Source organism: Elgaria multicarinata, chromosome 16, assembly GCF_023053635.1.
Source record: "Elgaria multicarinata webbii isolate HBS135686 ecotype San Diego chromosome 16, rElgMul1.1.pri, whole genome shotgun sequence".
Lineage (NCBI taxonomy): Eukaryota > Metazoa > Chordata > Lepidosauria > Squamata > Anguidae > Elgaria > Elgaria multicarinata.
Window position 1 is genome coordinate 5,564,121 of NC_086186.1, and position 23,184 is coordinate 5,587,304.

The window sequence follows — 23,184 nt, forward strand, 5'->3', positions numbered from 1 at the left end:
ATTTGCAGATACATTGGATAATGACATTGAGGACACTTCCTCCCGGAATCATAAGAGTTGGATGGAACCTGAGAAGTCATCGAGTTCAATCCCTTGGTCAGTTCAGGAATTTTGCAACTATGGAATCCCAGCTTTAAATACCTCCAGAGAAGGAGAACCTTCCAGCTCTCCAGGCAGCCTGTTCCACCGCCAAATAGCTTTTACCATTAGGAAGTTCCTCCCAATGCTTAGCCGAAATCTGCTTCCCTGCCATTTCCATCCATTGATTCCATTGCCCCATCTTCTGCATAATGGCCCTCTGAGATGTTTCTAGACAGCCTACATGGGGAATTTATTGCAGTGCTACTGTATCTCACACATCGGCAGGACACACGACGTTACCCCCACTCTGCAGCAACCACGCGGTTTCCTGCCACAAAAGCCACATTTTCACAGTAATTTTGTAATGGATTTTCCCTTTCACATGCCACTGTCCCACCTCTCTCTTTGAGAGGTCATCCCCACATCCCTCCAAAGCTGGCTTGCTGAATGACCAGGTGAGACTTTTGAAGTGCGCCTCTGATCCTCCTATCTGTTACAACAACAACAACAACAACAACACATGTTGCACTGGTAAAGGGAGATATGAAAGTGTAGTTTCCATGAAAGAATGGATATAACCTTTCCGCTTACTGTGTAAAACCAGAACTTCACGATTGGCGCATTATAGAATTCATAGATCTTTGTTCCAATGGGAAGACTCCTTTGTTTTTTGTTTCCATCCTCTTCATCTCCCTTTCGGGAACCAGTATCAGCATTCGCATCCTGAAAGGCACATAAGCAACCAGGCAGCTCATCATCATCATCATCATCATCATCATCATCATCATCATCATCATCATCATTATTATTATTATTTATATAGCACCATCAATGTACACAGTGCTGTATTACAAATTGTTATTACAGATCGTTACCTCTGGAGGGCTTCCATCCATTCCAAGTTCAGTGGTGGTGGTGGTGGTAGGGTGAATGGCTGAATATTGACAAGTGTTCTGCTTGTTGTTGTTTTTCATTTCTTCAGACATACATTTGTCAGGTACAAGAGGCATACTAGAACTCCCACTGCGTATGGTATGTAAAATTATTTTGTTTTTCCTTTTATTATCTCCAGTCATACATGTTGTGTAGGTTTTTACAGTGCTTCAAAACCCAGAAAAATCTGTTTAACCAGAGATAACAGTGGCCAAAAGAAGTGATTCTGTACACCATGGGCAGGTCGGTAGAGAGGGGTCTTATATAGGGAGCTCAGCGGGGAGCATAGCCTCAGGAAAGCTAATGTCTACCTGGCAATCCCTGGGCATGAACGTTTGTGGGACAGCTGTGGTAGGGTGATAGTGGTGATGGGGTGGAGCAGGGGAAGGGGCTTGGGGGAGTAGGAACCTCAAACTGAAAATTCTCAGCAGCCTCATCTGGGTTCACTGGGGTTCTTTGGGAAGAGGGAGGCCAGGACGCAGACAAGCCGGAGCATGTTCAGAGGAGGGCAACCAGGATGATCAGGGGTCTGGAAACAAAGCCCTATGAGGAGAGACTGAAAGAACTGGGCATGTTTAGCCTGGAGAAGAGGAGATTGAGGGGAGACATGATAGCACTCTTCAAATACTTGAAAGGTTGTCACACAGAGGAGGACCAGGATCTCTTCTCGATCCTCCCAGAGTGCAGGACACGGAATAACGGTCTCAAGTTAAAGGAAGCCAGATTCCGGCTGGACATCAGGAAAAACTTCCTGATGATTAGAGCAGTATGACAAGGGAACCCATGACCTAGGGAGGTTGTGGGCTCTCTCACATTAGAGGCCTTCAAGAGGCAGCTGGATAACCATCTGTCAAGGATGCTTTAGAGTGGATTCCTGCATTGAGCAGGGGGTTGGACTCGATGGCCTTGTAGGCCCCTTCCAACTCTGCTATTCTATGATTCTATGATTCTATGACCATTACACTGGTTGGGTTTGTTGTGCAGAGAGGCCCATAAAGGCAGTCATGGGAAGAGGAGATACTGACCACGTTTTCCTCCTCTTTTTCTTTGCCAACTTCATTTTCCTTCGACGTTTGGTAGGAATAGTCATCTTGGGTGCGAAACTCCAGGAACAGGATGGTGGGCGGTAAAAGGATCCCCATGATGACCTGTGCAAGAAGAGGTTAGTGGCTCAATGCACCGAAAAACCAACTTTAAGTTTTACAAACACCGAATCCACAGAATGGGAACTCGGGGGCCGAACAAGATAAAATGGTGGCGTTTTGTCAGGAGAGACGTGCCATGTTTTGCCTGGACAGCACTTAAGATTGAGGACAAAAGTGGAACAGTGATTTGGGATTGTTCAGAGAGGGAGCTTTCGGTATTGGGCGGTATGAAAATGTAATAAATAAATCAATAAATTCAGTCCAGTAGTAAACAGGTGACTCTGCAGGCAACAGCAGCCTGTGCCTACCTTAAGGCCGGGGTTCTTGCGCATGCGTAGCCTTCCCATCCACATGTCGGTCAATAACATCTGGCTGCAGGTGTGTGCAATGAAGTCCCTGTGTTTTGCTGCCACTGCAAGTTTCAGACAGGTGGAGTTGCTCCAATTTTTCAGCTCGTAAGTCAAGAGCTTCATGGCCACTTGTTCATCATGCTTATAGGACTGATCCAGAAGCTCCAAGGCCAGCTGGCCAAAATCCCTGGAAAAATAAAGATGCAGGAAAGAATCCTGGATAAGAATCAGCTATATGACAAATAAGAGTTAAAAGCTGGCTAGTTTGGGAAAGACAAAACCCAACGTATGTACTGAATAACTTAAACTTGGGACCACAGTACCTGACGGAACGCCTCTCCTGACGTGAACCTACCCGTACACTGCGGTATAAAACACCTAAGGTCTTCTTAGAACTCTAACCCTAATCCTAACCCCAACCTTAACCACGGAATAACGGGCTCAAGTTAAAGGAAGCCAGATTCCAGCTGGACATCAGGAAAAACTTCCTGACTGCTAGAGCAGTATGACAATGGAACCAGTTACCTAGGGAGGTCATGGGCTCTCCCACACTAGAGGCCTTCAAGAGGCAGCTAGACAACCATCTGTCAGGGATGCTTTAGGGTGGATTCCTGCATTGAGCAGGGGGCTGGACTCGATGGCCTTGTAGGCCCCTTCCAACTCTGCTATTCTATGATTCTACCGAGTGTCTACTCTGAGGGGAGCTTGGAGTATGGCAACAAGGGAGAGGGCCTTTTCAGTGGTGGCCCCCCAATTATGGAATGATCTCCCCGACAAGGCTCACCTGGCACGAACATTGTTATCTTTTCAGTGCCAGGTCAAGACTTTTCTCTTCTCCCAGGCATTTAACAAAATTTAACAACGCTAAGTTTGTTTGTTTTTTAACGGACCCCAGAACTGTTGTTTTCAATGGATACCATTGTTTTTATACTGTTTATGTTTTTGATGGTTTTAAATTTTGTATACTTTTTAATGTTCACTGTTTTTAACTTTTGTAAACCACCCAGAGAGCTTCAGCTATGGGGCGGTATATAAATGTAATCAATCAATAAATCAAATCAAACTACAAGCAGTATTTATACAGCACTTTGGTTTCCTTTGTAGGAAAGCAGGATCGATGTATGATTCGCTTCCACTCAAGGTGGCTTGTTTATTTATTTGTGTCCCTGCTGGACTGCCAGGTGTTCACAAGGTGATTTATGTATAATAGAAATATTTATTTGTTTATTTAAATTAAAACTGGATACATTTTTATCCACTGCATTTGTCTCTGATATTACTATATTGTGGTTTGGGGGCATTGTGTGTGTGTGTAAACGATTTTCTTGTATTTCATGGTTGGTTTTAATTGCTGTTGGTGCCCTGAATAGTATGTAGGCATCAGAAAGACAAATTATAAAAAGCTAAATACAGTAAATATTTATATTATATACCACTCTTGAGTTTGCAAACCTCCCTGATGGCTAATGATTAACAAATAAAAAAATAAATAAAAGGAACAAGTATATAAAAACAACATCACAAGAACAGAACAAACAAACAAAAAAATAGATCAAAGGAGTCAAACCAGTAAAATCCATAAACGTGACATGTGGAACGACCAGAGCATATACAAAAAGTTTTCACTGGGTACTGGAAAACCATCAGGCTCGGTGCCTGCTGAGACTGCTTGGGGAGACATTCCAGAGCCTGGGTGCCATAGCTAAGAAGGCCCTCTGTCTGATCACCACTTCAGATAGTCGAGGGAATCAAAGAAGGGCCTCTACAGATGATCGTAACGTTTGGGCAGGTTTTGTTTAAAGCTAGGAAGATACATATAAGAGCCTTAAACAATTAAATTACAAAAACAGTAACACATGCTTCCAGCTAGTTGCATCGGGACCAGTACTGTGTGCATCTAAATCTGGAATATCAGGACCCATAGTTCAGATCTCATCCATTTTCTACAGGGATGTTCTCACTTCTAAAGTTCCTGTGAGATATGATAATAATAATAATAATAATAATAATAATAATAATAATAATAATAATAATTTTATTTCTTACCCACCTCTCCCTTTGGATCGAGGCGGAGAACAACATTAGAACAGGAATCAATACATCTTAAAAATTCATGATTTTACATTGATCTGGATAGGCCTGCCGGAAAAGGCTAGTCTTTAAGGCTGCCTTAAAATCACACAGAGAGTTAATTTTACGAATCTCCTCCGGCAGGCCATTCCACAATCTGGGAGTGACAGAAGAAAAGGTCCTCTGGGAAACTGATGTCAGCCTAGTTTCAGCTGACTGAAGTAAGTTCACCCCAGAGGACCTGAGTGTGCGGGGCGGACTATATGGGAGAAGGCGATCCCGCAGGTAACGTGGACCCAAACCATTTAGGGCTTTAGAGATGGCATGGCTAACTTCACGTAAGAGGGCCAGTGTAGTGTAGTGGCTAAAGTGTTGGACTGAGAGTCAGGAGATCCAGGTTCGAGTCCCCACTCAGCCATGGAAGCTCACTGGGTGACTTTGGGCCAGTCACAGACTCTCAGCCCAACCTACCTCACAGGGTTGTTGTTGTGAGGATAAAATGGAGTGGAGGAGGATGATTATGTACGCTGCCTTGGGGTCCTTGGAGAAAAGAAAGGTGGGATGTAAGTGCAATAGATAAATAAAATATCAATTGGCACAAGAGGCAGAGTTATCCAAATGCTGATAGCACAATAGTAGCTTCAAAGCCTTGCAGTGGCAAATGCCTCTTTGGTGAGGTGCATCCTGTTGTGCTCCCTGGTTTCCTGCTACCTTGATCAACCCCTCTTTTTTTGGACCACATGACTACAAACTTTTGCTTTGTCAACCTCACATAACACAGCCAAGAAAAATGAAGCCATTCTTATGGTTTTCCAGAAGAGGCGCCCAGAGACAGTTTGGCCACATAGCTCCCTCAGATGACGGGATGCACGTTTCACACCAACCCGTCATGCGCTCCAGTTGACTCACTTGGAGTTGTTGTCCAGGTCTTGAGAGATGTCATCCACCAGCTCGCTCTCCGAAGACTCGTGGGCCATGGCTTTGTAGAGTTTGCAGGCCACCAGAGCCTTGGCCATGGTTTCCTCTCCACGCTGCCAAAGGAAGAGGGCCATCTTTTGCCGCTTCATCAGCACTGCCCACACCATGAGCTCGTGGAAGGGGAACTGGAACCGGCTGACCTCGGGATCGTCCACGTCAATGTCGATCTCCTCCTCCTTTTTCTTCTTCTTCTTCTTCCCCCCTTTGCTCGGAGGTTCATCATCCTAGGGAGGAGAAAAATTGAGTTAATGTCACGTGGAGGCTACGTTTGCTCACACCGTGAATTCCACAGTTAACAGCAAAGTAGGTCAGTGATGAGCGAGCTGCGGGGAAACCCGTAAGGAAAAGGCTGCGTGCGGTTGTTTAGTCGTAGAGCCCCAGAGTGAGCGAGGAAATAGAAGCATGCAAAATTAGTATGCGTGTTAATTAGTAATACAAGGGAGCCTTCTTATAGCGATTACAGTAATTCCATGCAAAGCTTCACTACAAATCCACAACACAAATCCTATGCCTCTTATGTGAGCATTACAGCGTAGGGTTGCAACTGTGTAAATGGAAGCTACGCCAACATGGCGACTTGAGAGGGGTGTGTCAGTCCGCCTAAATTCAGATAATGTGACCTTGCATTGGGGTACTGCTGAAATCTCTGCAAGAAGGACCCCCATGTGATCTCCGGTTTGAAATGTTAAGGCCTCTAAACATCAGTTATCAAAATAACCCAGTAATTCCCAAACGGTGGCTGGGATCCGTTGCTGCGCCATGAAACAACTGCAAGAGGGCCCTGAGAACTGAACGGATTCAATCTCTCCCTGCACCTAGGAGCCCAAAGTGCCCCTCTGTGTGATTCAGTGGCCTGTCTTTACCTCCACCCGGCCTGCCTCTGCTGGCCGTGGCTAATCCCGCTGCGCCTCTGCACCAAGCGAAACGGGTTCATTCAAGCATTCACAGTGCAGAGATGCAACACAATTGTTTGCCTTCAAAGGGAGCTGCCCATTGTGCCCCTGGATGAATCAGTGATATGGCCTTAGTGTCCCTCCAAGCAGCCTCTGGTAAGCGTGTGGTTGGGTCCTGCAGGCCCACTTAGTGCAGAGAGATGCAGCACAATGACTTGCCTTTATTGAGGGCTGCCTGCTGTGTGTCCGGATGAATCTGGGATCCAGTGTGGCCTCTTTCCATCCAGCCTCTACTAGGGGCAAGTAATTCTTGGTATGCGGTGAGTTAATATGCATGTAGTACTTGCCATGATCAAGCACTCCTGTTTCAGAGGCACAGAGGAATTGCTTACCCACAGAGAAAGAACCTTTAGAAAAGTGTCTTAGGCAGAAACGTGGTGTGTGTGGTGGAATCCTCTATGGGTGGTAGGGGGGTGGTGGTGGTTACACACTTAAGAATTGAACTGTTTCTGGTGTAAAAATGAAATGTGCCTCCCATTTTAATTCAGAACAAAAGTGTGTCTCAGCAATCAGAAGTTTGGAAAACGTGGATCAAATCCTTTAAAGCAGCTAGAAACATGCGCACCAAAATTAATTTGTTGGAATGCCATGCAGAGATTGAGCCGATTTGCATGCGAAAGGAGAAGACGACAGAGAGAGAGTGAGAAGGCTAAAGGGCAGGGTCACCTTGGAACACAATCTCTCCTCTTTCTTATGCGGAACACACCGGAAGGGATTCCTATCCCATTTCCTACAGGGACAAGGAGAAGGACGGTTGATCATTACTGCAGGAACCAACATGGACGTAAGTCACTCAAGGGGCTACAGAGAGTGGAGTAGGAGTCCCAAAGGATAAGGACCGCTATGACAAATCCTAATTAAGAAGAGCAATGTCAAACTAGTTTTCTGACGGCCTAGGCTTTCCATATTTATCATTCTTTAGGAGGTTATGATGAGGACAGCAAGAAGTCCCAGAATCCATTCTCTCCTCATCCTCCTGTGTTGGGAGGGCGGAGCTTGGATTCTGTTCCCTGTCCCTCTCGGAACCGGCGGCAGGCATCCTCAAAGCTGGCCGCACCAACCATCTCATGGGAGGAGAAGCACTAGCTGTCAGAAATGTGCAAGGACAGCTTCAAGGGGTAGGTGTGGTCAGGCACCTCCTGAGGGCCCTTCTTGGTGGAACTGCTCACTTGAAGGGAGAAGCAAAGGGGCGGCCAAACAGCTCATTCATATCTTGGCTTATTAAGCTGAAACTGATTGTCCCAGGGCCGTCGCCAAGGGTAGGCCTGGTTGGGCACCTACTGAGAGCCCCCAGCCAGCAGGGGCCCGCTGACAAAAGCCCCCTGGCCTTGCTGCTCTGCCTCTTCACCACTGCAACCTTCTTGTTCATCTGCCTCCTTCTCTGGCTCAGACAACAGTGGAGTAGATGCCCCTGCCTCCTTGCTCATTGGCAAGGAAGTGGCAGCCATGTTGAGAAGGAGGAGGAGGATCAAGAGCAGCTGGGGAGACTCACTGAGGGTGGCGGATAGGGGGCAGAGGGCGCCTGGCTGAAGGGCTATTCAAAGCCTGGAAATGGCACTGGTCAGTGCACAGCCTGCTGCCTGTAGCACATCTCTGGATTTGAGCCATGGTTCTTTCAACCCAGCCACCAGCCACCTTGGTCAAGCCGAACAATCGCTCTACACTCATCAGAAAAGACAAAGAGGGTTCAAAGAAGATTATGCATTGTTGATGCTTCCTTTTTACAGTGCAAAGCTGCTTACCAGCTTTCAGAGCAACAAGCTTTGCTTTGTATTTATATATTTTATAAGTGATTTTAACAGTGATATAACCATATGCGCTTGTGCCCACTTAGGATGATGGCTAATATATTTCCTGCACAGCAACCTACCAAACTGGGAATAGTTGGACATTCCAAGAAATTACCCAGCAATTTAAAGTAAGTGTGTGTGTGTGTGTGTGTGTGTGTGTGTGTGTGTGTGTGTAAAATAATGTCCTTCCTGCACTATACAGGGATTTGTCAGGAGAAAGGGAAGATAGGCCATTTTTTCCCTTTCCACTCTGCAGAATCCCCAATTATAGTGTTAACAGGTTCAGATTTGGGGCTGGCAGGCAGCCCTGGAAATGAACCTTCCAGTGCTATGTAGCACAGCAGTGGATGACCTCGGGGATGGGGAAGTGGAAGAAATGACTTCTCTCTCTCAGACGTTTCTCTCCCTCTTTCTCCCCTCCTGAACCACTCTGCCAGGCCTGAACAGGAGCACAAGGCTCGTTTCAGGTTGGCTGGAATCCTGCAGAGGATGGCCCTCTTTGGGACAGTGGGATCAGTGGTGTAGGGGTAGATTGTGAAGTGCAGGCACTCGTCATGAGTCCCCATAGACACATCCCCAGGGAGAGTCCGACATCTAAGGTAGCTGTGTTGATGGATATCAACAAGCGAATGGGTCTTCGTTGCCCGTTCAGGACCACCCCAAAATACTTGGCATTACAGCAGAGAACAATATATTGATGCTGGGAAAAAATATTTTCCCCAGCTATTGTGAGGATTGCAGCTAAGCTCAGGGGGAACAGGGGATTCTGTGGTGGGGTGGGTGGGCGGATGATGTCAGCATCAGTGCTCATAAAGTGCCAGGGCAGCATTCCTCCGGGCCCTGGCTCCACTACGCCACTGGAACATACTGGAACATTTTGTTGTGGCCTCCACTTGTTGCCAGCTACTATTGAACACACGTACTCATGGCTGCCCGGTCCCTTTTTTACACATTCCTGCTTTCTGCAGTTTCCTCGCAGGATGCGCAGACAACCTTACCAAAAACCCCATCTCAAGGAGAGCATCCTCTCGTTTGGATTACTGCAATGCGTTATACGTGGGGCTGCCTTTGAAAACGGTCCGGAAACTTCAACTGGAACAAAACAGGGCAGCACGCTTACTAACAGGGACTGGCCAATGAGACCACATTACGCCAGTCCTTTTCCAGCTTCATTGGCTGCCAGTCCAGGTCCGGGCCTGATTCAAAGTGCTGGTATTAACATTTAAAGCCCTAAACGGCTTGGGGCCAGGCTATCTGAAGCAACGCCTCCTCCCATATGTACCTGCCTGGACCTTAAGATCATCTACAGGGGCCCTTTTCCATGAGCCCCTGCCAAAGGAAGTGAGGCAGGTGGCTACTAGGAGGAGGGCCTTCTCTGCTGTGGCACCCCGGCTGTGGAATGAGCTCCCTAAGGAGGTTCGCTTGGCACATTATATGCTTTTAGATGCCAGGTGAAGACCTTTTTATTCTCTCAGCATTTTAATAGTCTATAAATAAATTTTAACTTGGTGTTTTAAATTTGTAATTTTGCATTGCTGCTGTCTTTATCTGGTTGAGCTTTTATATTGTATTTTATATTATGGTTTTATACTGTTGTTTTATACTTTGAATGTTTTTAATTTTTGTGAACCGCCCAGAGAGCTCCGGCTATTGGGTGGTATAGAAATGTAATAAATAAATAAATAAATAAATGCTGGGTGTTATTAAGAGAAGCAGATGGGGAATTCTGACCCAAGACACAGGGAAATTCTCCTGCTCAAGCCTCATTGGAATCAAAAGGAGCAATCCTCTCGCACAGCTGTCATTAAACCACCTGGTAAATTGATATTGAAACATGGCCTATAAAGACTGTAAAATAAGGTAAATAAAACAAATGCATTGAAATAAATAAATTTAATGGGTTTGCAGAGGCAAACTTCCTGGTAGGTTGTTCCACCCTGTTACATGTGTGTGACTGGGCTGGTTACTGGACGTGTCAAAATGCTTTGGGTAGGAACAGCCTCGCTTGGAATGTGACCACCTCTGGATCAGGCTTGACAAAACCATACTGCATAGCTGAGATTTTCAAATAATGAGATGAGAGAGGAAGCAGGGCCATTCCATCAGCTCTGTGGAAAGATCACCCTCTGTGACGGCTCCTTCTCCCTTAAGTGTCACCACCACCAGCTATTCCAGCAGGCTATAATGTTGGGAGATGAGAGGGGGAACTGCTGAAAGGTGATTCGGAATTTTCCTCTTCCCTCCCCATCTCTTTTTCCTTATGTGTCATGACTTTTTAGACTGTAAGCCTGCAGGCACAGATTGTATGCTGCTCCAGGAGCCTCCTTGGCTGAGGAACGGCATAAAAATACTTCGAATAAATAAAACATGTTCCACTATGCACAGTTTCTCCAACACTTTAGGTTTTATGCATTCAGGATCTAATAAATATGTGTTGTGATATTTCTGCTATCAGGATTGATGCTAGACCATCAAAGTGTTTTACAGGACAATCTCACCTCAAAGTGAGCAATGCCTATAATTCTTCTGTAGTTACTTCATTTTATGAATGTGCCCTACCTGGGGAGATGCTAACACAGATATGGCACTTTTAGATTTCAAGAGGAGAATTTGGGGATGGCCTAAACATCCAATGAAGAAAAGCCAGACCAAATTTATACCAACCTCAGGGAATATTTCAGTGCCCCCTTAAACTGGTCTCCTTCCATTACTTTTAAGGAAGCTAACACCATGTGATCAGGTTGGGTGGTGGGTGGGCGTGTGTGTGTGTGGGGAGGGAGGGATTGCTTCTTATTTGACCAATAAATAAATAAATAAATAAATAAAAAGCCAACTTACCTCCATCCCTAGAAGCTTAAGAGCTTTAGGCTGCATGTTTTGAAAAAGGAAGGAAAATTTAGTTTGTGACGAAATAACATACATTTGTCAGTCTTAATTAACTGACATACATTGACATAAACTCTTCATATTAATGTCTACTAGATACGAAGGGCTAGATCCTAACTTCATCACGTTTAGATTAGACCCACTGAAATCACTGGGATTTCAATTACTCATGACGAACTGAAGTCCCATTGATTTTAATGGGTCTGCTCTAAGAATGACTGAGTCTGGTTCCACCCAGTACTATGGTAGCCTCCCCCTTCTCCCTGAAATATTTCAGTCACACACTTCGGCCTGGTTTGCACATAATGCAAAACCATGGTGTGGTTTGTTGAAATATGGCTGGTCATTGTGTCTTCTGAACCCATTCCCACAAACATACCATTGTTTATTAACCACCTACAAGCCACAAACAGAAGCCATGGTTTGTTGTTGGCTTACGAAGTCTTGCTTGTTTAAACCGTGGCTTGTCGTGATGTCTGGGATCAGGCCAGGTTCAAAACATTACTTGTGTATGGCGGGATCCCATAAATGGGGTTGGGCTACGTGAAGGAGCCTATGACAACGGATAGGTTCAATCAATTCTTACCCTCTTTGGTCCAAACAAATTGTTGTACAGGGTTCGGAAGCTTTTCCGCGTATAGTTGCAGCGATACGCCCCTCCCATGAGGTATTCTAGCACCAAGCCAATGTCGATGAGACTGATGTGGTAATCCGGTGGCAGATTGCCCTGGAAACCCCGCCCCCACAAAATCATTGTTTTAAAGAAAAGTGAAAACAAGGGGTAACATTTATTTAAACTGTGATCCAGCATAGATTTATTAGCGATCAAGGCTACAAGGCACAGTATTTCAATGCTAAACAAACTTGTCATTAATCCGCAGCCCAGATTCGGTAAACAATTAGGTTGTATAACTTCTACTGTCATATGCTGAGATTTGACAGTTGTATTAAAATTTGGCACACGGCCTTGAGCTTTGATCTGAACACAGTTGAATCTGGGTGCCTTTTACGTGCAAAAGAGAGCAATGGAGTCTAGTCTACAAAGACATGGGACAAGAACTAACTAAGATGGAAATGTGACATTCTAAACAAAGCCGTTCACCTCCATATTATTTATTTATTATTTATTTAGAATATTTATATACCGCTCCAAATCCCCCAGATAGTCGCTGAATGAGAATGAGCCATGGGAATGCGATGGAAAGAAAGAGAGAGAGGGAGAAGTGGAGAGACAGACAACGATACGTTAATGACATTAAAAAATGCTTGGAGTGAAACAGGACATATGAGCTCACAACATGTTTTCTTTTCCATGCAAGAACATATGTGTGGGGGATCAGGATATTTTGTGGTATGACTAGATTTTCAATCAAAAAGTATTACTTCCTATCCAATTCTGGAAACGTAATGATGGAAGGGGCTAACATTGCAATTAAGCAAGTGGAGTCAAGAGCCATACACCCTTCCTGTAGAGAGGAGGATTTCGGCCCTCTCCCAAGATGGCGCCATTCCCACTGTATTGAAGGCAGCACTGCCCATTACAAAAGGGATGCAAAAACACCAGAGGCCGGTCTGCAAGCTACTCAGTCGAAGAGGCAGGAGAGTCCAAAGTCTCTAAAGCAGGGGTCCCCAACCCCCAGGCCAGGGACCGGTAGCGCAGGTGAGTTGCTTTCACCCACCCACCCAGCCCAGCATACCTAGGCGTGGGGCGCAATCTCGCCTGCCCAGCTGAAGTGAAGCCAGGATGCTGGGGTGGGGTGGGGGGCTTCGGAATGGCATACCCGGCCGGAAGCCGCTCTGGAAGAGCGACTTCCAGGCACACTGTTCCGAAGCTGCCTGCCTGCCCGCCCCATCATCCTGGCTTCGCTTCGGCTGGGCGCCCATCCAGCTGAAGCAAAGCCAGGACGCTGGAGTGGGGCGGGGGCGAGCATGGCTTCCCAAAACCATCCCCTCAACACCCTCCCCAGTCCGTGGAAAAATTGTCTTCCACGAAACTGGTCCCTGGTGCCCAAAAGGTTGGGGACCGCTGCTCTAAAGCCTTCTCCCAGAACAACTGACATGATGTCGCTCGACGATAAGATGCTGTTTTTATCTGGTTGAGCTTTTATATTGAATTTTATATTATGCTTTTATACTGTTGTTTTATACACTGAATGTTTTTAATTTTTGTGAACCGCCCAGAGAGCTCTGGCTATTGGGCGGTATAGAAATGCAATAAATAAATAAATAAATAAAATAAGATATTATTTCATTTCATTTCATTTCTTACATTTCTATACTGCCCCTTAGCTGAGGCTCTCCGGGCAGCTATTTTGTTCAATTTTTAAAAATCCCCATAAGGAATTACAACTGCACTTGTTAGGTAATAACTGGCTCCTTTGGCCATGTGGCTCATTGGAACTGGAGTCTTAACACATGCAGAGCCAGGTGACACTGGGTTGGGGAAGGGCTGCCTTAAAGCGGACCCTCATCAAAAATAAAAAGCTGGGATTCTTCAAGAAATGTTTTGGAGAGGACAGCAACCCCAAACCACCTTCCATCCTGCCATTCTTCCCACTCTTAGCTGAATATGAGCCAACAGTGCGATAGGGCTGCAAGAAAGGCAAATGCTATTTTGGGCTGCGTTAATAGAAGTATAGCTTCCAAATCGTGTGAGGTTCTGGTTCCTCTCTATTCGGCCCTGGTTAGGCCTCATCTAGAGTATTGCATCCAGTTCTGGGCTTCACAATTCCAGAATGACGCAGACAAGCCGGAGCGTGTTCAGAGGAGGGCAACCAGGATGATCAGGGGTCTGGAAACAAAGCCCTGTGAAGAGAGACTGAAAGAACTGGGCATGTTTAGCCTGGAGAAGAAAAGATTGAGGGGAGACATGATAGCACTCTTCAAAGACTTGAAAGGTTGTCACAAAGAGGAGGGCCAGGATCTCTTCTCGATCCTCCCAGAGTGCAGGACACGGAATAAAGGGCTCAAGTGACAGGAAGCCAGATTCCGGCTGGACATCAGGAAAAACTTCCTGACTGTTAGAGCAGTACGACAATGGAACCAGTGACCTAGGGAGGTTGTGGGCTCTCCCACATTAGAGACATTCAAGAGGCAGCTGGACAGCCATCTGTCAAGGATGCTTTAAGGTAGATTCCTGCATTGAGCAGGGGGTTGGACTCGATGGCCTTGGACGCCCCTTCCAACTCTGCTATTCTATGATTCTTCCTGCTGACTTGCGTAATCAAGGAAAACATGAACAGCACTTTGCTTACTGCCTGCCTCCTGAATATTTTTTACCTTACCTTTTTTACATCTCTGACGATCACATGTAAGGTATTTGGTGGACCCAATCTCTGGAAAACACAACATCCAGCCACAACATCAGGAGATGTAATATGGGAATGGTTTATTGAAAGCATTATTTACACCAGGAGATGAACCGTAGCAGCAACTAGCCATTGCCCACTTCCCATCTAGGCTGGTTCCCTTTTCCAGTTTTCCTGTCTCAGCCGTCTCCTTCTGATGTTTGCCTCTTCCCTCCAAAGCATGTCTTCCTTTCCTCACCCCCCTGCTCCTTTATGCCTCCCTTCCTGGGATGTCCTGCCGCACTGGCCCCTTTGTAGGATCAAAACGGTTCAGGCTGGATCAGCCAGAGACTCACAGGATCAATACTGCTCTGCCAATGGCGACTAGTGAGACTAGCAAGATCTAGACCAAGCAGGATGTAGCACTATAAAAGCAGTATGGAAGCGGTCTATGGTCTGTGTCAATGGGCCCCAACAGTTGTCAGTGCACTTCAATACCACTATAAAGCAGTAGTATGGTGCCTGACTCTTATATACTGCTTTCATACCACTTTCAGAGTGCAATACCTGCTTGGTGCAGATCTGCTCACAGAGAGCTTCTCCACACAAGCAGTTTATTGCACGATCATAATTGGTCACTTACGGAAGTTTGTGGGTCCTTTTCCACATCCTCTGTTTTCAAGAGGAATTTGCCATTTTATAAACCCTTCAAAATGCAGTAATAAATGGAAAACATGCTATAAAGTAGCACCATCTGCTGGCAGTAAGACTGAAACAAATGGGAAGGAACCAGCAAAAACAGGGGGGAGGGGGAGCATGTGTGTTGTGCCAATGATTAAGCCCGCGAAGACTCCGGAAGTCAAAGCCCCGGTAAGACTGCGGGATTTTTCCTACATGTGGAGAAGTCTCAGGATCAGAGAAGCTGAGCTAACAATCAGCAGCAGCCCTTCGGAAAGCTCAGCTCCTCTGTGACCATCGCACACTTTGATCAAATATTTGCCCGAAGCGTCATCGAAATCCCTTAGAGTGTTACAACCTAAATTTGAACGAAGAACCTGCCTGTTCCGGGAGGTGCTCTGATGAATATCACTCACCGTGTTGTAAAGCTCTTCCAGTCGCGGGATGGTGAGGAAGCGCTGCATGCTGACGCCGTTTTCGATCAGGAGCTTGACGAAGTCCACCCTGTCCAGTACCAGAGCATCCAGCATGGCTTGTTCCAGGGAATTGACCTACAAATAGGCGGAGGACGTAAAATGCCAAATAAATACAGAGCCTGCCAAGATGCCGTCTTGGAAGCCCTGCTCTGAAGTGGCGGGGTTTCTCTGTCGGCTGTGGTCCACTTCACGATACATTACATTTCTTCCACATCAAGGGCTGACTGTCATGGGGTGCCCCCCATCCCGTGGGAGGGCCGTGGGAGCATGTGGGGGTTAGTGCAATCATGGCAGATCAATAGCAGTCCCCACATCAAGGTGGTGCGTCTCATGAGGGATGGTCTCCATATGCTCTTGACGTGCACAGGGGCTCCCCCAAGTGTGAGCCAGCCCTCAGACATGCTCCATAATCTGCATATGCATTGCGGTATGGAAACGCAGGCGTACCATATCGTGGGTGAGTGGGTGGGTGTTGGACCTCTTTCAGCTTGAGGGCTAAATGTGATTTCAGAGGCTCTCTCAGAGGCAACGTTCCACAAATGGGCGGGGCCAAAGGCAAAAGGGGTGGAGCCAAAGTGCCAAAAATACCAATGTATTTTAGGTTAAAGCTCTTAGTAACTAAGCATTCAGAGAGGCAATTCAAACTTTTAGAATGCGGGGGGGGGATGTGAAAAAGCCACCATTCAGATCAGGGGATGGGGGAAGGGGGGTGGCACCAGGGCAGCCCTCTGGGAACCTTGGAGGGACAGATTTGGCCTGAGATGCAACATCTCTGCCATAATGTATGAAGTGCGGAACTTTTTACAGCTGCGGATACATGGTTTCAGGTATTGTATAACCTCAACATGCCACCCTTTGGGGTTTAAACATCAACCGTGCAATAAACCCGTCCTATAGCATGTTGGAGACCAATCCCAGGTACACATGCATGTTCAATGTGTCATTTATGCAGGGTGCGCCTGCGTGGCTCTGCCCACAAGATGTACAGAAGCGGTAGCCCAGAAAAGACCATCTCCACTTGGGGGCATCTTGTGGGCAAAAGCCACCATTTACACGTGATTGGAAGCCTCAAGGGAGGGTGAAACCACCAACGCCCAAGGCCACGATGGCCACGTCGAGGTGCACAGAGAAAGAGCAGTCAATGCCAGCGTGCATTTGAGCCTGCAGGGGATTTTGGATGCCAAATGTAGGAGGGAAAGCTTTCAAATAGGCCCAAGACCCCCAGAGGGCCACGCAGACTCCGATCAACCAAGAGCTATATCTGAAGCTGGAAAAGCAGAAAGGAGCAAAGGCGCCCGTGAAAGCAATCAGCACTGGAAGTGTCAGAAGGGCAACACCGTTTCACATCTCACCCAGTTTAGTAGCTCAATTTTCCGTGGATCAGTTTCTTCTTCTGGTTCTTCCTTCTGTTTCCCCCCTTTCTTTTTGCCTTTGCCTTTGCCTCTCGCTCCTTTGGTTTGAGGCGCCGGAGATTTCTTCTCCTTTTCCGGGGCTGACCCATCCGTCGCTGCAAGGCTTCCCAATGGCTGCAGGGAAGAGGAAACAAAATGGCAGCTCAGGAGGGCAGATCTAAGTACTGGCTGCATCCCACGATGTCACTGGGACAAGCTGCATACACAACTACAAATCTACGTCTGAGTTAGGACGCAACACAAAACTGGCCAGCAGAGCTACACAAAGGCTGGTCAAGTAACACTCCTATTTTACAGCTGAGGAACACTGCAGCTGAGAAAAAAGCGATTAGCGCACGTGGCAGACTATGGCTAAGATATGTTTGTAAACTTGCAACTTTACTAACATTACCATGGATGCTAATGTACTCATGTCCCAGGGAACAGCATCCTGGCATTGGGTCTGGTCCAACATGTTCTTACTTGCTATTGTTAAACGATTGGGAGTAAGGGACCCTTGCTGACCATAGAATCATAGAATAGCAGAGTTGGAAGGACCTACAAGGCCATCGAGTCCAACCCCCTGCTCAAAGCAGGAATCCACCCTAAAGCATCCCTGACAGAGGGTTGTCCAGCTGCCTCTAGTGTGGGAGAGCCCACAACCTCCCTAGGTCACTGGTTCCATTGTCGTACTGCTCTAACAGTCAGGAAGTTTTTCCTGATGTCCAGCTGGAATCTGGTTTCCTGTAACTTGAGCCTATTATTCCGTGTCCTGCACTCTGGGAGGATCGAGAAGAGATCCTGGCCCTCCTCTGTGTGACAACCTTTTAAGTCTTTGAAGCGTGCTATCATGTCTCCCCTCAATCTTCTCTTCTCCAGACTAAACACCCAGTGATCTAGTACCAGTAGATCCCAATCTAGCCTGCATGTTATAGGAAGCTTGTATCCAGTGCCAGCTCCAGGTTTTTGGGGCCTTCGAGCAAGAGATCCTCACTAGGCCCGCTCCCTTGGTGAGTCTGCCGTTTCATCATCACCACCAGCTGCTATTGCTCCTCCTCCTCCTCTTTCCCATCATAGCTACTAGGGATGTGCTCCGCTTCTAATCGGACCTGTGAATTAGAAGCGGAGCGGGGTGCTTCGCCTCCCCTTAAGGCGGAGGCGAAGAGGATTGGGGGGCCGGTGGAGCGTGGCGAAGAGGATCGAGGTGAAGGCGGATCCTTCGCCTCGATCCGGAGCTCCGCCGGAAAGGTAAGTGGGGTTTACCGGGCCCTGCCGCTGTTGCTGTCGCCCATGTGGCAACAGCAGCAGGGCCCGGTAAACCCCCCCTCCTCTCCCTTACCTGCCTCCGTCCGCGGTCCGTTGGCTTCTTCAATTGAGCCCGCAGTTCAACCAGGAAGTCTTCCTGGCTGAACCGCGGGCTCAATTGAAGAAGCCAACGGACCGCGGACGGAGGCAGGTAAGGGCCCCTACCCCTTGGTCCCTTACCGGGCTCTGCCGCCATCACCGCACGGGTGGCGACGGCGGCAGGGCCCGGTAACCCCCCCCGCTCTCCTCTCCTGGCCTTACCTGGCACCACTCCCCTCCACTGCGGAGCTCCGATTCGGCGCCGGAGCTCTGCGGCGAACAGGAGTGGAGTATGGGCGGAGCGGCGCGGAGCGGGCAGATCCGAAATTTTTGGATCGGCCCGCAGGGTCCGTGCACACCCCTAATAGCTACCACCACTTGCTTGCTTGACAAGCAGAGAACCACTGAGCAAAGAGGCCAAGTCATCGGTTGTGGTTTCTTCTCACCACCACCATTGTTTGGGCCAGACCAAGAGGCAGGCGGACAAGCAGGTTGAAATGGGGAAGAGGAGGAGTATCTCCAGGGGCAACTGTCATCGGGCCCCTGCTGGGGTGGGAGTTCTTGGCAGGTGCCCAATCACGCCTACCCTTGATGCTGGCCCCTGGCCAGGTCATTATAGTTTAGGAATGTCCAAAGATGGCTAGATGCTTCCATGAAAACTGGGGGTAACTGAGCCCATTTAAAAACAACAACGACCAAATAATTGCTCTTAAGAAGCTCTTACCGGCCAGTGATGTCCAAAGACAAAGATCTGGCTACGCGCAATATCCACACGGTTCCAGGCCAACGCTAAGCTCAGCTGATCTGGTGCAGAGGCATTCGTCCCTAAGGAAACAAACAAGCATTTGCTACTTCATCCGGAGTGCAGGCAATTTCAGTTCTGTACCAATTAAATAAACAAACAAACACAGACTGGAATAAACAAACGGACAAACAAAAACAGATGGTTCTCCTCCTGCTAATGAAAGCAGTAATGGCAAATGGTTGGTTGCCAAAGTTACACTGGAGAGCAGGTTGCAACTGGACGTAGGAATGAGATATGACAACAGAATCATCGGCCCATTAGGTTGATAGCCTGATATGCAAATGGAGAGTGAGATATTTTCCCAGTTCCAACGTCCTTGCGTGGATAACTCACCTTTAAGAAGAGCTGTTAAGATAGACATCTCAATATCTTGCTGCCCCTCTGATCCCATGCGGAACACAGTGATCTAAATATAAGCAAACCAAGAAGGGTGAAAAGGCACAAGGAATTGCTCCATTTCCCCTCCAGCCATCAGAGCACAACGTCCCCCAAAACCATCCTAAAAAGTTTTGGTCCTATGCAGGAAGTCAGGCAAAGAGGGCGCTAGGCAGTCTTTCCCGAAGAGGGTGTTCCCCATCTGAGGTGCGGCAACTGAGAAGGCCTTGCTCTGTGTGCCCATCCATTGAGCCTCAGACAGTGGTTGGGCACGGATCAGGTCCTCTGACGGTGAGTAAACCTCTTACGCAACACAGCTCGAAGGCATGGCGGAAGCACTGGAGTGGGTGAAGTTGGGTATCAGCAACAAGGGCACAAGGGGGAGGAACTTCCTGTCGTGTCTGCACTGAGATTTTACGCCCTGATTCTATTGGGTTCTATGTCAGACCGTTAGCTGTTTGCTTTTTTTTTTTAAAAGGACAGAATATGTCCCCGTAGTCCACAGACATCATGAGTCTGGTTGGATTTGGCAGGGAAGGGAGAATGTACGGGATGCCTGGATGTTCCGTCTGCGACCATTTATCTCCAAACTGGAACACTGGGATTAATGCTTAATCTGATCAAATTGGTCTCCTAACTCCTCTTTTTAAAAAGCGAGGGAGGAAAGCCCCCTCTAATTGCAATTGCTGCAAAATGCACATTCCATAATTTGCTTAGTTTATTTCCTTTGCAATGAAGCGGATACAAAAAAAAGGAAGTGTCTTCATGGAGGGAAGCTTTTAAGAAGGACGGACGGATTATATAATCAGAAGGGATTCCCTGCAAGACCAGATGGTCATGGCCACGTGACTGGTTAAATATCTAAGGTTGTGGTTCCCCCATTCATGCTTCAGGACAAAGTCCTCAGGGGCCGATCAACCACAGGGCAAACTGAATTCCGTTAAAGTGGCAGAGGAGATGGCTCATAGCAGGCCATTATCAATACACAATGGGATGAGCCCAGAACTCTCTTCAGCACAGAGAATGGGGCAGGCGGAGGGCAATTTTTGAGCCCGAGGGCTGCATTCACCCAAGGGTCAGCTCTCGAGGGCTGTATTCCAGTGGTGTGGGAAGCAGAAGGCCAAGATGGGTAGGGCTGGAGGCAAATGTGGGGCTGGGCATTCATACATGAGTGTGCATTCACACAAACAGTGTACAGGCACAAAAACACAGGGGCACACATGCATTGGCAGGCAGGCAGCTTGCTCCTTCCTTCCTTCCTTCCTTCCTTCCTTCCTTCCTTCCTTCCTTCCTTCCTTCCTCATTCTTCTTTTTTGAGGAAGGATGGGAGTCAGGGACGAATGTGGGTACAAGTTTGCTTACAGAGATTGATAGTGGATCCATGGGAAGACAGAATGTGGGGAGAATTTTGGTAATAGTTTTTGTAGGTTGCGAATTACTGAATGTGGCGTCCATTGTTTTGTGAAAACAATCGAACTGCTGCTTATAGCGGGGGAAAGGAAGAAAAGATGTTATGTAAATTGTTCTGGAAACCCTTTGTTGTTATTATTTTGGCTAAAGAGCAAGGAGGGAGAAATGCTGCAAATCAATTTGTGGTGTAGACATGAGCTGTCCTTGTGAATCACTAATGGTACTGATGCAAATGAGGGCCAAACTGCATGTTATATTCCCTGAAATACACCTGTTCGATGGCTAAGATCGTCGGAGGAGACCTTGCCGGTGGTACCTCAACTGACCGATTGCTGTCTGGTGGCAATCCACAAGCGGGCCTTCTCTGTGGTGGCACCCACCTTCTGGAACGCCCTCCACTTATAGAATGACCACCCCCTACCCCGACTCAGGAGGTGCCAACTGTGGAAAGCTTTAGCTGCCTGTGAAAGACCCATCTCTTCACCCAAGCTTTCCCTGAATGATTGCCTTGCCTAGTTAGTCTTCTTTATTAATTATTCTATTTCTAGCTTTGGTTTTAATTGTTTTAAACGCTGTAACTGATGAGTTTGGGGTATTTATTATGATGTGTCTGAACCTCTGTTTCAATAAACTGCGTAGATATATGTTTTGATATGGTAACTAGTATATAAATTGTTGTTGTTGTTAGTATTATTATTTTATTTATGTAGCATTATTTTTAGGCCACCTCTAAGAGTAAAATCAGCAGCAGCAACATACTTTTAAAAATGACGGACAGGGTGACCATATGAAAAGGAGGACAGGGCTCCTGTATCTTTAACAGTTGTATTGAAAGGGGAATTTCAGCAGGTGTCATTTGTATATATGGAGAACCAGGTGAAATTTCCTATTCATCACAACAGCTAAAGCTGCAGGTGCCCTGCCCTCTTTTGAATCTGGCCACTCTAGTATAGCTCCTACACCTTTAACTGTTGTGATGAAGAGGGAATTCCTCCAGGTTCCCCATATATATAAATGACACCTACTGAAATTCCCTTTTCTATGCAACTGTTAAAGATACAGGAGCCCTGTCCTCCTTTTCATATGGTCACCCTAACGGACACGTTCTTTTTTTAAAAAAAGCATCTGTGCAGGGCCTGGATCTGGACTGCAGCTAAGACTCACGGGGGCAGAAATTTAACCCTTTACTCATCACATGGGTTTCCTGCTGAAAAATCACCCCCCGACTGACTATTTAGTTCTGAAGGTGCTGTTTACTGCAAACAACAGCACCTTTGCCAGCAAACAGCAGTTGGAGGGAAAACTCCATGAACTCATGTAGAAAGGAAAGGGTTAAACACACTTTGGACCCAATCCAGACTTGCATCTGGATTTTAGCAGTTTTTAATGTTTAGAGTAACGTTTTATTGTGAGTTTTAATGTTTTAATGATGTTGGTTTTATTGTTTTTTATTTGTTGTACACCACCATCGTGGTAGTTTTTATGGAAAAGGTAATATGAAAATACTATAAATTTATTTATTTATTATTGCATTTATATCCTGCCTTTTTTCCTCCAAGGAACCCAAGGTGGTGCACATAATCCTCCTCCTCTCTATTTTATCCTCACAACAACAAGCCTGTGAGGTAGGTTGGGCTGAGAGTCTGTGACTGGCCCAGAGTCACCCAGTGGGTTTCTATGGCCGAGTGGGGACTAGGATCTCCTGACTCCCTTTTGCCACTACACCACACAACACTTTAGCCACTACACCATATACTTTTCCCTGGAGAAAAGAAACAGCCTGTGCTTAATATAATGTGTAGTCGGGCCGGACCCTTGGCTGTTTTTGTGAAGGAAGCGTTAAGGTTCTTACAAGTTCTTTTTTCTTCATGCATTCCATGAGAATCACAAAGAGCTGATGAGCTTGATTCCGGCTGTAGCTAAAAGTTTTCTGAATGGTAACGAGGAGCTGGTCCCTCAGAGACTCGCTGATGATGCTAAAGGCAATAGAGACGAAACAGACAAAAATAGTTCCGAGTTCATCAGAAAATGACACTTTTTAATCAGAACGTCACGGGAGCGCTTCCAGGGGCTTCCTGTTATCAAGGAAGCTGCTCAGCCAGAGAACCTTGACCGGTGGGCTTTGCCTAACAGAGCCTGAGAGAGGCAGGCACCCAGCACAGAGGAATCGCAGAGAGGTGAGGGTGGAATTGCGGGAATTCCGTTGGTGAAGAATGTATTTTAATAAATGGG

At 46.9% G+C, this 23,184-nt stretch overlaps 1 protein-coding gene across 1 annotated transcript in view; it reads right to left on the reverse strand.

Moving 5' to 3' along the window:
- The window catches only part of TRPM1 (transient receptor potential cation channel subfamily M member 1), a 63,977-nt gene that overhangs the window by 13,457 nt on the left and 27,336 nt on the right, over positions 1 to 23,184 (reverse strand). Inside the window, exons 8-19 of the mRNA XM_063142869.1 lie at positions 22,805 to 22,928; positions 19,501 to 19,573; positions 19,087 to 19,187; positions 16,980 to 17,153; positions 15,568 to 15,702; positions 14,471 to 14,521; positions 11,773 to 11,913; positions 11,139 to 11,168; positions 5,489 to 5,781; positions 2,468 to 2,696; positions 2,040 to 2,162; positions 673 to 804 (exon numbers count right to left, since the gene is read on the reverse strand). Of these exons, the coding sequence (XP_062998939.1) occupies positions 673 to 804; positions 2,040 to 2,162; positions 2,468 to 2,696; positions 5,489 to 5,781; positions 11,139 to 11,168; positions 11,773 to 11,913; positions 14,471 to 14,521; positions 15,568 to 15,702; positions 16,980 to 17,153; positions 19,087 to 19,187; positions 19,501 to 19,573; positions 22,805 to 22,928 (1,606 nt within the window). The remainder of the gene's footprint in view (positions 1 to 672; positions 805 to 2,039; positions 2,163 to 2,467; positions 2,697 to 5,488; positions 5,782 to 11,138; positions 11,169 to 11,772; positions 11,914 to 14,470; positions 14,522 to 15,567; positions 15,703 to 16,979; positions 17,154 to 19,086; positions 19,188 to 19,500; positions 19,574 to 22,804; positions 22,929 to 23,184) is intronic.